General features: G+C 42.5%; 1 protein-coding gene across 3 annotated transcripts in view; it reads left to right on the forward strand.

Annotated features, from left to right (window-relative positions):
• The window catches only part of MFSD2B (MFSD2 lysolipid transporter B, sphingolipid), a 35,279-nt gene extending 23,923 nt beyond the window's left edge, over nt 1-11,356 (forward strand). For all 3 annotated transcript variants that reach the window (XM_081189132.1, XM_081189134.1, XM_081189133.1), the window contains exons 8-14: nt 5-126; nt 2,888-2,971; nt 3,520-3,600; nt 6,287-6,396; nt 7,585-7,728; nt 9,608-9,784; nt 10,851-11,356. In XM_081189132.1, the coding sequence (XP_081045258.1) occupies nt 5-126; nt 2,888-2,971; nt 3,520-3,600; nt 6,287-6,396; nt 7,585-7,728; nt 9,608-9,784; nt 10,851-10,899 (767 nt within the window). In that variant the 3' untranslated portion in view covers nt 10,900-11,356. The remainder of the gene's footprint in view (nt 1-4; nt 127-2,887; nt 2,972-3,519; nt 3,601-6,286; nt 6,397-7,584; nt 7,729-9,607; nt 9,785-10,850) is intronic.
• Nucleotides 11,357-16,092: the final 4,736 nt, after the last annotated feature.

The raw sequence follows: 16,092 nt of genomic DNA on the forward strand, positions 1-16,092 counted from the left end.
ATAGATCCTTATGCCTTAAAATCAGACCAACAAATTCCCTTCCTTAAGGGACACAAACTTGCACTGATGTGTGGACCATATGTGAAACTTGCAGCATCATTTCTCCTGATTTCAACAGCTGTTCAGGTAATTCTAGTTCATAAGAGGATTTGCAGCAGCATAGATTGTACCTGAACTATGAAAGAACCCACATCAACTGTGAAACAGAAACATGGTCATATATATATATATATATATATATATATATATATATATATAGTTAGTTACAAATCACCGGTGTTAAGTTGGAAGCTGTAGTGGATTTTCCCCCACTTCAAGATGGTTGGACCATCTCAAGAGCTCCTTCTACCAAACTCATTCTTTGGATCTTTAACAAATAAAAATACCATTTTAAAATATAACAATAATTGAACAACAGCTTATCCAAAAGCAGTCCAATTAGCTCAGCGATGGATGATGATGCAGAAGGTCCAAGGTTCAATACCTGGCATCTCCCTGTGGGGCTGGAAATGTCCACTGCCTGAAACCCTTGTTAAGTATAATTGTTCAATTCACACTGAAATGGAGAATGCCTATGTATATTATAATAATAATATACAAAAAAATAAAATAAAAAGGAAAAGGAAAATTTTAAAACATTTTAAAAAGAACTCTGCGCCCCTCCGAATCCCCCTGGGCCGCAGCAGCAGTGACAGCACCTGTCCCTGTGAGGCTTCAGGTCCCGCCCTGGGCCAGGTGGTAAGTGGCAGGAAGGAGCAAGGCCCTCAGACACTCACACAGGAGAGTCCTCCTGGGCAGCAGAGCGCAGCAGTCCCTGTGAGGCTTCAGGCCCCGCCCTGGACCAGGTAGGTGGTAAGCGGCAAGAGCAGGGCCCTCAGACACTCACACAGGAGAGTCCTCCTGGGCAGCAGAGCGCGGCAGTCCTTATGAGGCTTCAGGGGGCCCCCGGGCCAGGTGGTAAGCGGCAGGAAGGAGCAGGGCCCTCAGACACTCACACAGGAGAGTCCTCCTGGGCAGCAGAGTGCAGCAGTCCTTGTGAGGCTTCAGGCTCCACCCTGGGCCAGATGGTGAGTGGCAGGAAGGAGCAGGGCCCTCAGACACTCACACAGGAGAGTCCTCCTGGGCAACAGAGCGCGGCAGTCCTTATGAGGCTTCAGAGGGCCCCCGGGCCAGGTGGTAAGCGGCAGGAAGGAGCAGGGCCCTCAGACACTCACACAGGAGAGTCCTCCTGGGCAGCAGAGTGCAGCAGTCTTTGTGAGGCTTCAGGCTCCGCCCTGGGCCAGATGGTGAGTGGCAGGAAGGAGCAGGGCCCTCAGACACTCACACAGGAGAGTCCTCCTGGGCAACAGAGCGCGGCAGTCCTTATGAGGCTTCAGGGCCCCCCCGGGCCAGGTGGTAAGCGGCAGGAAGGAGCAGGGCCCTCAGACACTCACACAGGAGAGTGTGAGTTTTACTGAACGCTTTAACTTGGGGATTTTCCATGGGGCTATATTAAGCTCTCTAAGCTCCTAGATGGGTTGATAATTTACTGTTACTCTTCTCTTGCTAGCTAACACCTGGTGTTTAACCTTAGATCACATGAGAGGTATTGAATTGCAAATCACCATTTTGAAAGGGAGTGGCCTTTGGTCTTTCTTCCCAGACTCCTTGGGGTAGGGATACGTAAATGAGCTCAACAGCCTTGGGGCTGGAATACAGGCTAATGGAGTCTTTGAGAGAGAGCTATGTTTGTCAGCTCTGATTATGTTATTTTATTTCTAAGAAGCTGAGCCTGTGCTGGCCATTGCACATGACCTTATGGATATTTTGGATGTATCATTTACTGTGTTTTGTTCTGTTTTGAATAAAGTTCTGCATGTAAAGCTTTGAATCAAACATGGGTCTGGACAACGGCTTATTCCAAAATGAACCAGTTGTTATGCATCCAGTTGCTTCAAGCTGTGCAATCTGCAATAACCCTGGCGAGACACTGCCAGTCATTGTGGACTGACTTTAGGGGTCTGTCATACTTTTATAGTGGATCTTGTCCAGTTCATTGGTGGCACTGGAAACGATCTCCCACATAAATATGTCCTCGTTGGAGTAAAAGATGTTGATTATCAGTGACATAAACTGGGCAGCCTCTGCCTGGAAGACACAGGTCTCACCTTTTCACTATTCTGTATTTCTTTGGGCATTTTGATGAAAGTTGGGAGATAAGCCAGTGATAACCCTCTGTTTGCTGCACACATGAAGGGTTATTTATCTGATGTTAGTGAACTAATCCACTACCACCTATAGAGGAAACTCTCTATAAGACCATTACAGTGGTACCTCGGGTTAAGTACTTAATTCGTTCTGGAGGTCCATACTTAATATGAAACTGTTCTTAACCTGAAGCACCACTTTAGCTAATGGGGCCTCCTGCTGCTGCCGCGCCACCAGAGCACCAGATTTCTGTTCTCACCCTGAAGCAAAGTTCTTAACCTGAAGCACTATTTCTGGGTTAGCAGAATCTGTAACCTGAAGCGTATGTAACTGTACGTAGATAGTCTAAAATTACCTAACTGCACAACTGCTAGTTTATGTTGGATGTACCTGTACTGGAACAAATTTTGTTGTTTTTAATATATTCAAAAAGTGCATGTATATATATTTGCATTGTTTAAATGGCATGCATAATGAGAGATTTTGATTATGCTCCCTGCTAGTAGCAGCTTTGTCTTGTTGCCAGCCAGCATGTGTTTAATTATTATAGCAATCAGTTCACATGCGCTCTTGTTCAGCATTTGTAAATGGGAAATCTGGTTTTAAACCATTTAAATGGCCTTGATTAATCAACCCTGCTCCACGTTTGCTTTGTGACTAATTTATCGTTTTGTTCCTCCTCTTGTCTTCAACTCTCCAGGTTGTACAAAACAACTTTGTCCTCTTTTGTTCTGCTGCAACTAATCTTCACAACCACATTGATTATTTAGTGCTGATTGTCTTGGTAAGCATGTGGACAAAGCAGAGCCTCCTTGCAAAGTATGTTGCTCTTAAGCTCTTATTTTCATAATATGGTATGCATATCACTATTTAGACCCTGGATCATGCCACACCCAGGGTTAATTTCATGTCATCAGGCAAGTAAATGATCTGGATTGCAGCTAGGAAGTTGGACAGGGTGTGAAATTGATTGAGTTTGATTTGCGTTTTAAAAACATTATTTGCTAACTCTCTGATCAGCTTTTTGACCCATGTTTATCGAGTTCACATGATAGAGATGGTGCAGTGGGTTAGTGTGTCTGGCTTTTAACCAGAAGGTTGGTGGTTCGAGCCCACCCAGGGATGGTTTTGGGCAGGATTCTTGCATTGCAAGGGGGTTGGACTAGATAACAGTTCTGTGATTCTATGAGAACTGCTTTGTGGTGAACCCATATGGCCTAGTTTGTGCCCCTCCCTTTTTGTGATGTGTGCAATTATTCATATGGTGCTTCCTTGATCCCCTTGATATGAAGCATGCTTTCTCCTGTAATGGTTTTTCCTCATCATTCATAGATATCTGCAGCACTGAGCGTTCCATGCTGGCAATGGTTTCTGAACAAGTTCGGCAAAAAGACTACAGCGGGTGGGATATCAGTAAGTAAGCAACTGAGGCACGAAATGCAAGCTGGCATTTTTGTACTTCAGAAATAGCCTTTTCTGGGATTGCACCAAACATTTTTAACAATGCTTTTGAAACTTGAGACACCTTCCCCCTTTTGGCCTTTGTGCTTCTTTGCCTAGCCAGGCCAACATAGGCTCTCAATTTCTGGTTATTGTTCAGATTTGTCTTCATTTTTCCTGCATTCCCTCCTCCTTTGGATTGGATCATTCTCTCCTTCACACTATGGGCTATACTCTGCCTTGATAGGTAGGATGTAGATTATATAACGCAAGGTTAATTAAATGCTACTTCTGGTAACATTGCATTCTTTCCTGCAGTCTTCAAGAGACTACCCAGTGTTTCCCTTGAAGCCATTGTTTAATCCAGTATAAGGGAAATCTTGATTAATTTTAACCACAGGGAATGTTGACGGTGGCAAACTGCTTGATTTTGGCTGGTATAGTATAAAGCACGCTTAGAACATTCTTAAATTGGTCAACCTGGTACTTTTATCTTTCTGAAATTTATAACACGAAGTCTTAGAGCATTTTATTTTCCTAAGGGCTTATTCTCATGCCTTTAATCAAGGTTCTCTGTCACCACTCTGATTTAGAATATCATATAATTGCTTACCCAAATGAGCTAATTATAAAATCTGTGCATATCGGGAGTTCCTGAACTGTGTCAGGGAGGAAGATACTTTGTAAGTGCAGATTTTCTGTTAAAATTAACGAGAAGGCTAAGAGCAAGCACTACCTACAATCATTTGTCTGCAAAGAGCATAGATACATCAGCCGTGAATTTATTTCCTGCTTCTCTGCTTATGCTAGCAAAGCTTTTAAGAATATTAGTGTGAGCCTCTGGAATGTTGGGTCATACTCCTTCTTTACAAGAAAATCCCATTTTATGGCACTATTGGTTTATAAATATCTGGGTGCTTTGGCTTCCAAGTGGGTAAACACTACTCCTGTGCTTAATCTGTGCACATGGCAATCTTGTATTGTTGGAGTGCTCTCTTGTGGTGAAACAAGGTCTATTGCTGAGCACTACAGACTAATTCAAGTGTGTGTATTTCTCATTCAGAGTTCTGTTGATTGTTGACTCTTTCGTTTTAGAAACACTGGTTATTATAGGCAGAGCTGTCTAGCTGAGTGTCTGCTTATGACTGATTAGGCAGCGCTTCTAAGCAGAGCTTGCTCAGCTATGTACAGTCATACCTTGGAAGTTAAACAGAATCTGTTCTGGAAGTCCGCTTGACTTCCAAAATGTTTGGAAACCAAAGTGCAGCTTCTGATTGGCTGCAGGAAGCTCCTGCAGCCAATCGGAAGCTGCGCCGGATGTTTGGCTTCTAAAAATCTTTCAGAAACTGGAACACTAACTACTGGGTTTTGATCGTTCGGGAGCCGATTTGTTCGGGACCCAAGGCGTTTGAGATCCAAGGTACGACTGTATATATTTGATGCTTGCATAGCATGGGGAGCATGAGCCAGAAATGTCTGGCCCATGCACACCTGTAAGAAATTATAAAATTAGAAAGATATGGTGTCAACATGGATTGGCAGATATTTTCCTCACAGAGCAAACTGGGTGTGTTCTACACTGTGGTGGATATGAGATGCACTGTGTGAAGCAGAGGCAGGAAGTCCATGATTTCCCCTGCAGCAAACACAGCCTGCATCTTTAACCTCTTGAGTGGATGACCACATGTTGCATATAGGAAGCACAAGTGTGTCTGTTGTGTGCAGATTTATAGCTTCTGCAGGTGGGGCGGAGGGCCCCAAAATAAATCAGGGCCCAAATACATGTAATAAGAGGTTTGACTTCAGAGTGTCAACAGGTGAAGCTCTCCCCGTAATTGTCTTTCCAAATGACAAAAGGCTTTAAGCAGGTCATATTTCTACCTGCATACAGACGCAAAAACCAGGGTCTTCCCCAAATGCCCACCCTGTTCCATGAAAAAAACACAAGCTTCATGAACTGCAAAGCAAATGCATTATTTTCATCAACTGATCTTAGGCTGACAATACTGCATTTGGTGCAAGACTGGGCTTAGACTGGATGTTGTTTGCGGGGAAGGTAGTCAGCCTTTCGATTTAGAGTAGTTAAGGTCCAGGTGCCCATGCTTGGATAAATTTAAGACTAAATGGTTAAAAAGCAAGCAGTTGTCACGATCCAAGGGACGTCCTCAGGAACTGGGGTCCACTAACAGACGATATATGCCTCCACCAAAGCACCCATGCCACCACCGAGGGCAGGGTTGCAGGTGCAAGGGAAAGCAGTTTGGATTCAGAGCTCTGGAAGAAGCCTTTTTGGACCCAGAATGCATCCTCCAGCCTTCTCAGGCTCTCTCCTAGGGAGTTCCCAACAGGGAACTTCTTAGCGCACCCGATCTCAGCGGAGTTCCCTGTCGGCATTGCTCAGCTGATGGGAACTGGCAGGGAGCCCTGCTTGCAAAGGAACAAATCAGAAGCTCCCTTTAAGCTGTCAGCTGTTCCTTTATAACAAAGTCTGTACCTGATCCACATCAGACATAGCAGGTATGAGGCAGGTGAGCACCATTTGTAGGATACAGTGTTGCAGGCCAAATGGGAGCCAGGTCCCCCACTCCTGCTTCTCAACTCCACAGTAAGTAACACTGATCTAACCATACACATTTCTCCCGATTTCCGTTTCTTCCAGTTGATGATTCCTGCTTCGACCTTGCTGGTGTTCTTTCCAGAACCGGCTGTTGCCTACCTTTCGGCTGGTGTTTCAGGGATTAGCATTGCAGCCTCTTTGCTGTTGCCATGGTAGGACAGTCTTATAGGTGTGTGTGTACATATGTGTACCAGGTACAAAATCAACAGTTATCGGCATTGAAAAGGAAATATCTGTTACACAGTAGGATGTGTGGGACATCAGACTTTGTAGTTTCTGTAAGGTATGCGCTTATGCCCTACCTGTGCCCTGTATCAGGGCACTAAGAAAAAGAGCAGTGTATCACAGCAGACATTTACTCGCCCAGACTCACAGGCCAGTTCTTTTTTCGCCTGCACGCAGTGAAAGCAGCTTCCTAAGCTGAAGTTAAAAGCCACTTTTCATGCTATTTTCCCCCTAGCATAGATAAGAGATTGGGTGTGGAAATATGCAAAAGGGGATGTGAGAAGAGTTGCACAAATGTCTTGTTTCTCTCTTTAATCCTCACCTTAGGAGAAGCAGCCTCTGCCATATTAATACTTCCTTGAAATGTTAGTCATCACTAAGAAGGACTTAAACTTACATTTATTCATCTCCTATAGAGAGCACAGCCAGCCATCTTAAGATGGCTACTGCATTTGTAAAAAGGTTTATGGGAACATAATAATAAACGTACAACATAATTTGTATTGGTTGAGAGCAGATCAAAGAGCTGTTCAAACAGAGGAATGAATTTTCTTGAGAGTCGCACTGGTGTTTTCAGCCAGTATAATACCTGCAGATGCTTTGAAAATCTGCTATCTTGTTAGGAGCATAGATATTTGGGATCTCTTTCTCTCTCTGTCTCTCTCATTATGGCTTGAGAGGTTTTACAAATGTCTCTTACTGTAACTCATTACAAAAGTCCTCCTGGGGAATATGCTACACTCATTCAGTTTTATTCTCTGTTGTTCTAGACATCACTAACCTATCAGCAGAAGTAATTAAATTTGATGTTAATCAAGAGTGCAGTCCCAGCCTCCCTCCCTCATGCTTATTCCAGAATAGCAAACCTCTGCCAGTGTTAAGTTTCTATCCATTAACCTGCGAGATCATTAATTGCTTCAGGATTCCTACCTGACCTGACCTAATTAGTTTGTAAACCCTCCATGTTTTACATAAGTGGTATAATATTTATTAATTGTGCCACAAAAGATGAAAATGTCTTTCTTTTAAAGTACTGTATGCTGCTCATTAAAATGTCACATCTTTTTCCAGAAAGATCTAATGGATGTGTAATTATTTTCATTGGTTGGTTAAAGGTCCATGTTGCCTGATGTAGTCGACTACTTTCGGGTGCAAAATCCTAATTCAGTAGGACATGAAACCATCTTTTATGCTTCATATACCTTTTTTCATAAGATGTCAGCTGGGATTGGACTAGGAATTTCTGCAGCTAGTCTGAAGTGAGTAAAACGTGTGCACGCGCACACACACATGGTTGCTCCAGACATAGATATAGGACCACATTATAAATATCCATGTGTCAGTATCTGGGCTCTTTTAGGTACATAGGAACCCAGGGCATGGTAAACTAATGTGGGGTTTGTTCAGTTAAACTCTCAGTATCACTTATACTTCAAGGCTCTTATTACCACTAGAACCAGCATCCATGCCCAGGAGTATCAGTAAGCAGGAAGTGGTGAATCTATGAGTATCAGAACTTGGGGAAAGCCAGTCAAGGTGGCTAAAGAGTCAAACTAGGTCTGAGGAGCATCCAAGTTAAAATCCTCACCATGAGGTTTGCTGGGCAAAAAGAAAAACAAATACAAAAAAGAGGGGTTCACTAGATGACCTTAGGCGAGTCTCAATTTCTCAGATTGCAAACCTGCCATGTTGTAAAAATAGGCAGCAGGAGACCCTCGAATGACATTCCGAGCGGAATCTAAATGTGAAAATTAATATTTGCTTACCTGATACAAAAAGCCTTTTGGAATCCAAAGCCAGCCCTGCTTAGTTTTCAACCTACTTGGAATATACAAGCTATGGATTTTGGCTCTTTCCTAATGAGGGTTGAAAACAACAACACTCATTTAACAGCTTGGAAGCAGTGTGTAGAGACAAGTTCCTACATGCCAAATTATATTTATTTCATAAAATCTATATGCTGCTCGATTGTAGAAAACCTCAAAGCAGTTCACATGTACAAATTGTTGTTGGGGGTGCTGTGCGAACCTGCACAGATGTACAATTCCACTTTCCATGGCTAGTATGATGAGTCTCACCTTTCCCTACTGACCTTGAGAGTGGGGAAAGGGGTTGGGTATCATCCCCACAGTTATACTGGGCTTATGAAGCACAAACTACAAGCCTCAGTCCTCTTTATCAAATGGATCCGCTCCCAAGTGTGTAGGAATTGTTCCAACTCTGATGTTGTGCCCCAGAGCTGGTCAGAGGCCTCTAGAAGCTCTGTGTAACTGCAAAGGTGATTCCTTACACCTTCCCTATACCCAAGCTTAGAGAGGGAGGAGGGAAATAGGACTGTCCTTAATCCTGCACTGTGTTTTTCCGAGATGCAGTTTGAAGTTGGGTAAAGTCTCTGCTCCTTTTGGTTGCTACCACAGCCACTTGAAGTTTGTGCATTTATATTGCAAATTTCATCAGAGCTCCATTGAACTGCCTGAATGTGCATTTTGATGTGAAATAGGAAGTGCATCAGTTAAAAAGTCACAAAATCCAGCTAGTGTTTGAGTGAGTAGCAAAGACTCCACATGCAATTTTTAGTGCAAGACAATTTAAAATTAAGTCTTGCCTCAATGCAGTGAACATGCTCTACTCCTGTTTAGTGTCTGCAGACAGGGAACTTATAGTTCACAGAATTTCTAGCAGATAATGAATTCTACTGCATTCTGCTTGCTTAAAAATGTCAAAAAAGTTTCATAGGATACAAAGTTTAATAAATACATGTCCTTGTACAGGGTGAAATAAATTAATTCCACAATGTGAAACTGGTTTGCCGAAGATTTCGGCTACAGAATGTAGGTAATAATTGGCTCATTGCTTCAGTCTTGACCACAGCGAAAGGTAAAAACATGACTCTGTTTCATCTGTAAGCCCCTGCCTTCTTCATTACTCAGATCTGGCATCAGCAAGAAAAACAATCTCCAAGGAAGCTGAGATGATATCAAGGAGCCAGTGAAACCCCAGGGAAAAAAATTATGGGGAAGGCTCTACATTGTGGGTGGGAGAGGTCACACACACACACACACACACACACACACACACACACGAGTAAATAGTAGTATGAAGATACGACTGTAACATCTGTATTTATTTTTTTAATAGTCTTGCAGGCTTCAAATCAGGGGTGTGCAAACAGTCTCACAGTGTTGTTATCATGCTGAAAGTCTTGGTTGGAGCAGTCCCATCTATTCTCGTGCCATTAGGCTTGTTTATACTCATTTTCTATCCAATCAATGAAGAAACTCGACAGGAAACAAAACATGCCCTTGAAAGACGAAGGTAAGTATGTACCTACAACAGATTCTCTTAGTGCTCACTATGGAAGAGAGAGGCTATTTCAAAAGCAAACACCTTGTATTACGCTGCATACAGAGAACCCCTTTACTGACCTAGAAAACAAAGCCTTTTACTTTGAAAATCTTACTGAATTGCTTGACTACTAGCATTTTCTAGCTTCATTTCAGCAGAGGCTCTATAGGCTTTCCATATGGTATGATGTAATGCCCTGCTATTGCATTTTTGCATTGTTAATAATGTCAGTGCAAAGCTGCAAAGGGAAGTGCAAAGGAAAGTGGTTTTTGTTGACTGCCCCTTCGCCCTGCACTTCTCAGGGCCACCTCCTACAGTGTTCTGGAGGGTCCATCAACACTCTAAAGCAGCAGTAGGGGAGAGGCCCCACCGGTCCAAAAGCATTCCCCACCTCTGAGCTACAAGCTGCCACTTCAAATACTACAAAGGGGCAGGACCATGTAACCGCCCTGAAAGTTACAAAAGCATGGAAGAATAGTTGCCAGGTTCCCAATGCCTCAGGAACAATTTCAGATGATGCATAACTGAAACGAAACACTTCAAAAAGGCTGGGTTCCGAGGATGCAGGTGGCGCTGTGATCTAAACCACTGAGCCTCTTGAACTTGCCGTTTGGTAGGTCGGCAATTCGAATCCATGTGATGGAGTGAGCTCCTGTTGCTCTGTCCCAGCTTCTGCCAACCTAACAGTTTGAAAGCACACCAGTACAAGTAGGTAAATAGGTACCGCTGTGGCGGGAAGGTAAACAGCGTTTCCGTGCGCTCTGGCACTTGTCACAGTGTTCCATTGTATCAGAAGCGGTTTAGTCATGCTGGCCACATGACCCGGAAAGCTGTCTGTGGGCAAATGCCAGCTCCCCTTAGCCTGAAAAACGAGATGAGCATCGCATCCCACAGTCACCTTTGATTGGACTTAACCATCCAGGAATCCTTTACCTTTTACCTTTATTAGATGTCATTGTCTTAGCACCTATGTTACTATGTCAGCCACAGAAAGCACATTTCTTCATGTGTGGTTCTTTTGCATTTTTTAAAACAGGCATCGTGCAAGCATTCTCTGTGAGAATGAAGAAATCACTCCTCTTTGAAAGCCGAATAGCTTGTGGTAACGAAAACCTAACCAGGCAGCAGTGCTTTGTGGGATAAAAGGCTGTTCCTTATTCCACCGAAGCTTTATTTCACGGATGATACACACATCTATTTATCAAGGCTAAATGAATTCAAAACACATTGTAACTTGGAGCATAGTTTGGAGAGGAATGCTTAGAACCTGTATGTATAGAACACTGGGAAACTGCTTGCTGCTCTTTCCACTGATCTACAGCTATACTGAGGATTGGAAAACAAGCTGCCTTCTAAGCATTGCCCAACGGTCTGTCTCCAAGGATGGGTAGTCCTCAAAATTTCAACTAAGAGGTCACGTTATCCATGCCTACGCAGACTCTCTGTTCATCAAACAATCCCCTTTCACAATTTGTTATAAATAACCGATTAGAGCAAAAATAAAAATGGGGGGGATCTTCTTTTCTTCATCAACCCTTCAAAGTGTTGGCATGTTTTCATGATTTTAAAATGTAATGTTTTTCACCTTCTACTTATCTAAATCAAGACTTTTATAGACACTTGGTTATGTCCCATTAAAAGTGGCTCTATGCAAAAACATATTGCCAAATAGAAAGGCTTGCTTTTCATGTGCTTTTTAAATTCAAGCCCATATTTAAACTATCAAATTAAGGCTGTGACAAAGCAAGAGCATCTGTAATCCAGCACGATGCTCCAAAAGAAAAGAAAAGAGAAAAACCTTTAATTGTGTCTTTGCTTCTGTAAAATGTTGGAGATTTGCTATTCTAAGTGAACAGCTAGCTCCGTGATTATTTACCTGGAGATAATATTGAGTGTGGCTCTTCAAAATCAAGGGTTCAGACAATTGCCACTCCGTTGCCTTATTACTTTTGGCATTTCTTGGTATGATAGTGTGTGCTAGAGGGTTGGAGGTAGTTTATTTAAATAATAACTAATCAGGTGAAAACCATATTTTTTCCAGGTACTATATTATTGGGAGAACCCTTTTGATTGCTACATTCTGAAAGTCAAGACTTTCAGAGGTTATTGCACAAAACAGTTGACACTCTTTGGGAGTACCACATGGTCCACCACTGATTTTGTAGTCAGATGTTCATGTGGAGGTTCTGTTGTTGTTGTTTTGAATTGGCACCTTCATATTGGAGTCACAATTTGGGTAATTTCTATGGCGCTTTTCTGAGCTCCTAGGACTCTAATCGCAGCAGAAGTGCATACAGCCTTCAGATGGAGGCACCAGTTCCTATTAATAGCATCTCCAAATGAACACCACCTGCTCATGAGCTCCGCGGCAGATTCCACAGAAGTTTCCAGATAATGTAAATAATTATCCGTTCAGGTGCCAAATGCTTGGGACAGGAGTGATTAGTCAGTGTTGTGTCTGCCTGTGCACACAGAATATTGGAATTCTCTTTCACAATGTGCTAAGTTATTGTCTCCTAATGTCACTCTGTAACTGTCATCCAGTGCTATTTCACTCGTTTCTCCCAGGTCATGTTTTGATCCTGTGTTGAGAGTACAGATTAATGAAACTTTCAACTTGAAGCCAGTCCACACATAGAAACAGAGGTACAAAAGCAGAGCACACGGCTACATGTGTTGCCTTCCTCTGCTTGCAAGTAAATTGACTCTCCAGGTACGTTCTTAGTGAGCTAAAAATATCCAATGCAGCATGTAGCATTGCTAGGAAATCTAAGCGGGGGGCAGATTATATGGTACATGGCAGGCTTTGTGACCAGTGTTGGCTGGATATGATGAAGTACAAAACTCCCATTATCACACTTAGCTGTCGGCAGAGAAATTGCACTATTTTTACAGTGAAGAGCAGGTTCCCTCAGTCTGACCTGGTACATGTTAGACTTTTAATGGCTAGAGTGTATAGCTGAATATATTTGGAAATGGAGAATGTATTTTTGTTAATGAACTGTAGTGTTTGCAAATTTAAGTTTAAAAGCTTTCACAGGGTTGGGGGAAATTCTGAACACTTAGAACAGGCACATTTAAGTTATTTTGGAGCACAACCCATTGAAAGCAGATCATCAGCTGGGCCCAATGAATGAGTAGATTTGAGGATTTAAATGTTAAAAAGTATGCTATTTGGCACTGCTTGCCGTGATACCTCACAACAAAGCAAAAAAGTTGCTTTCGTATCTAATCCTGAAGCCTAATGTACCTGGGAGTTGTCAAGCTATATATGAGCTGAATGGGGTGGTGGAAACTAAACACTTCTTCCATTACATAGTGGAAATTAAGCCTACAAAATACGAGACTAGGCCACTGTATTGTTTAAGGGTCTCAAAGATGACACAGTAACCCAAGGAATTTCAATCTTTTTGCTGCTAAGAAAGCTTGTCCTCCTTTACGGTCTCTGTGCAGCCACAAGGGATGTCAGAGAATTCTGGCAGAAGCTGAAGGGGAAATCAGTATCATGTTTGCTTATTTGTCCCATGTCCCGAATGGTATGTCACTGTTGATGCTTTTAGTCTTCAACCGACGTGTATTTGATTATATTTCCCCCTGTTTGCATTATGCTTGCTTTGCATTAAAATGAATGGGATGGAATAACAATGACAAAGTAATTTATTCCAGAAATCACATAGGCTCTGTATTTTTGCTGCAGCGGACAGCAAAATGAGTAAAGCTTTTGGTGCAAGGCAAGCTGCAGTGGATGCCACAAATACAAGACACAACAGAAAACGATGCCTTAATACATCCCTAGCAGCCACATACCAGTTTTAAACCTGTGAAAACCCTTCTGGAACTGAAAGCACGCCCCAGTATGCATTCAACACTCCCCTGTAGGTGAACACTACAAGGGAAGATAGTATTTTTCACTCTATAAGACGCACTTCTCCCCTCCTAAAAAGTAAGGGGGAATGTGTGTGCGTCTTATGGAGCGAATGCAGGCAGGAGGCTCTGTCAGCGCTCCCTTTAAAGAGCCTCGTGGAGTGAGCCTCTTGGGGGCTTTTCCCAAGGAGGGAGAAGGGCTGCCCTTCTCCCTCCTCGGGGAAAAGCCCCCAGGAGCCGCACACACGCTCTGCACGCTCTTTAAAGGGAGTGCAGCTCCTGGGGGAGCCTTAGTCGCGTGCAGGCTCTCCCAGGCAGGGGATGAGGCTGCGCGTGGCTAAAGAGGAAGCCAGGACAGCGAGCGGGATCCCGCTGGCTGTTCTAGCTTCTAGCTTAGCCGGGCGAAGCCTCCGCAGGGCACAGGGAGCCTTCATCCCACTGCCCTGCGGAGGCTTCGTGCGGCTATCCCTGGCTTTTGCGGCTCTGTCCCTTCCCCCACCTCCCAGAAAAGTCCCCAAGAGCCGCACTCCCTTGAAAGAGTGCACGGCTCTTGCGGGAGGAAAGCCAATAGGCTTGCTTTCGCTGAAGCCAGGAGGGCAAGAGGGATCCATGGGCCCGTTCCTGCTTGCTCTCCTGGCTTCAGGGGTAGCACCGCAAAGCCTCTTAGCTCAGGGTGCTTTGCGTTCCTTTCTTATTTCTTGTTTTCCTCCCCTAAAAACTAGGTGCGTCCAATCATCCGGTGCGTCTAATAGAGAGAAAAATACGGTAAATTACTGAACTGCCTTTCAGGCACTTTTTTTTAAACCTTTAAAACTTCACATGCCTGCTGTTTCCAGGAAGTCTTCTAATTGTGAGACTTTTGTTGTTGAGCTGAGAGTTTGTTTGGACCCTGGGTGAGAACCCAAAGGCTGAAGGGTGCGTCAGAAGGAAAATGAATTGATACTGATTTATAGATATATTCACAACTTTGTATTTATGTAACATTTTTATATGTAATTGTGTATTTTTGTAATATTTTAAGTTGTTGCTTCAGATTTTTGTACACCGCTTAGAGAAAATTCTAATCTATTAAGCAGTATAGAAATTAAATAATGAATCGAATCATCTCAAACTGCTGATAGACCTGCAAATGCCACAGAAGATGGTTTTGACAATTACTATTATAATAGAACATGCCGTATTCCAGAACGAAAACATGCTGTTCAGCTGACTAGCATAGGAGAGACAGCAGCTGCTGCTTTTTGGAGAAGTTGAATCAGTTTATTAAAAAATATTTTGGTATATGTAAGATAATAGCTAGCAGTGCAATGAAAATGTATAATGGCAATATTAGCTGTCAGGTGATTTTAACAGTTTCTCCATTATTATTTTAACATCTTATTTTAACCAGGATTTTATAAAAATGGATTAGGGTTTTTAATATGTTTTATATGCCCCTTTCCCATTCTTCTTTCTTGAAACATCCACCAACCCACTCACCTGTAAGGTCTAAACAGCATTGCAAGGCAGCAAAACATCATGTTTGAGATCTCCAGTTCCCAAATATTAACTCTGCCCCTCACCTCCTAGGCTATGTGATATCACTTTAGAATACCCAGCAATCAGTCTTCATAGCTGTTATGAATTAAACATATCTACTTTTTATTATAGCTTAGAATTGTTTATCTTCGATACATGCATACTCTTAAACATTTTGAAGGAAGACTTCCGTTGAGATACATTAAGGTTAGATACAGTTACTCTTATCATGATTCTAATTAGTGACTAGTTCTGTAAGTGGATTTAAATAATCACTTGTTCAAGTGCATAGGAATTTCCAGGCACTGGTAAAATACAAATACATTAGTATAACAATACAGAAACTGTAGCAGGAGGAGTGTGTTATATGGCACAGCAATAAATATGAGCCAGTTTGGATTTCCGCTTCTAGAATCATAAATACCACCAGTAACATAGTTTTCAGTGTGTTCATGCCACTGAGATGTCTCCTGAGTAAATTCTAATGACAAAACCCCCTGAAGACCAATGCTCTGGATAAAATTTGACTTTTGTGTTTAGTAGAGAAACATAATTGGTGAGGAAATCTGAAAATATAAATTTGTTAATAAACAGGGTTGTTGCTGTACATTGCCCTGGCAATATATACTTTTTATAAACAAATAAATAAAATAAGAGACTGAGTAAAATTGTGGATGTGGTCTCCAGAACTATACCAGGATCCATTACTAAAATAACCTGAAGTTTGCAGAGCTGTAAACTATATTTTAAAAAAGACCGACAAGGTAAGATGTACAAAATGGTGAAACACCATAGGAGTGTAAAAGCAGGGAACCCTCCCCCCGACCCCCATGAAAATGCAACTTTTAATTATGGGCAGTAAAAACTTTCAGTCTTAAGTGACAACTAACAAACTG

The sequence above is a fragment of the Podarcis bocagei genome (genome assembly GCF_964188305.1).
Source record: "Podarcis bocagei genome assembly, chromosome: 3".
Taxonomy (NCBI): domain Eukaryota; kingdom Metazoa; phylum Chordata; class Lepidosauria; order Squamata; family Lacertidae; genus Podarcis; species Podarcis bocagei.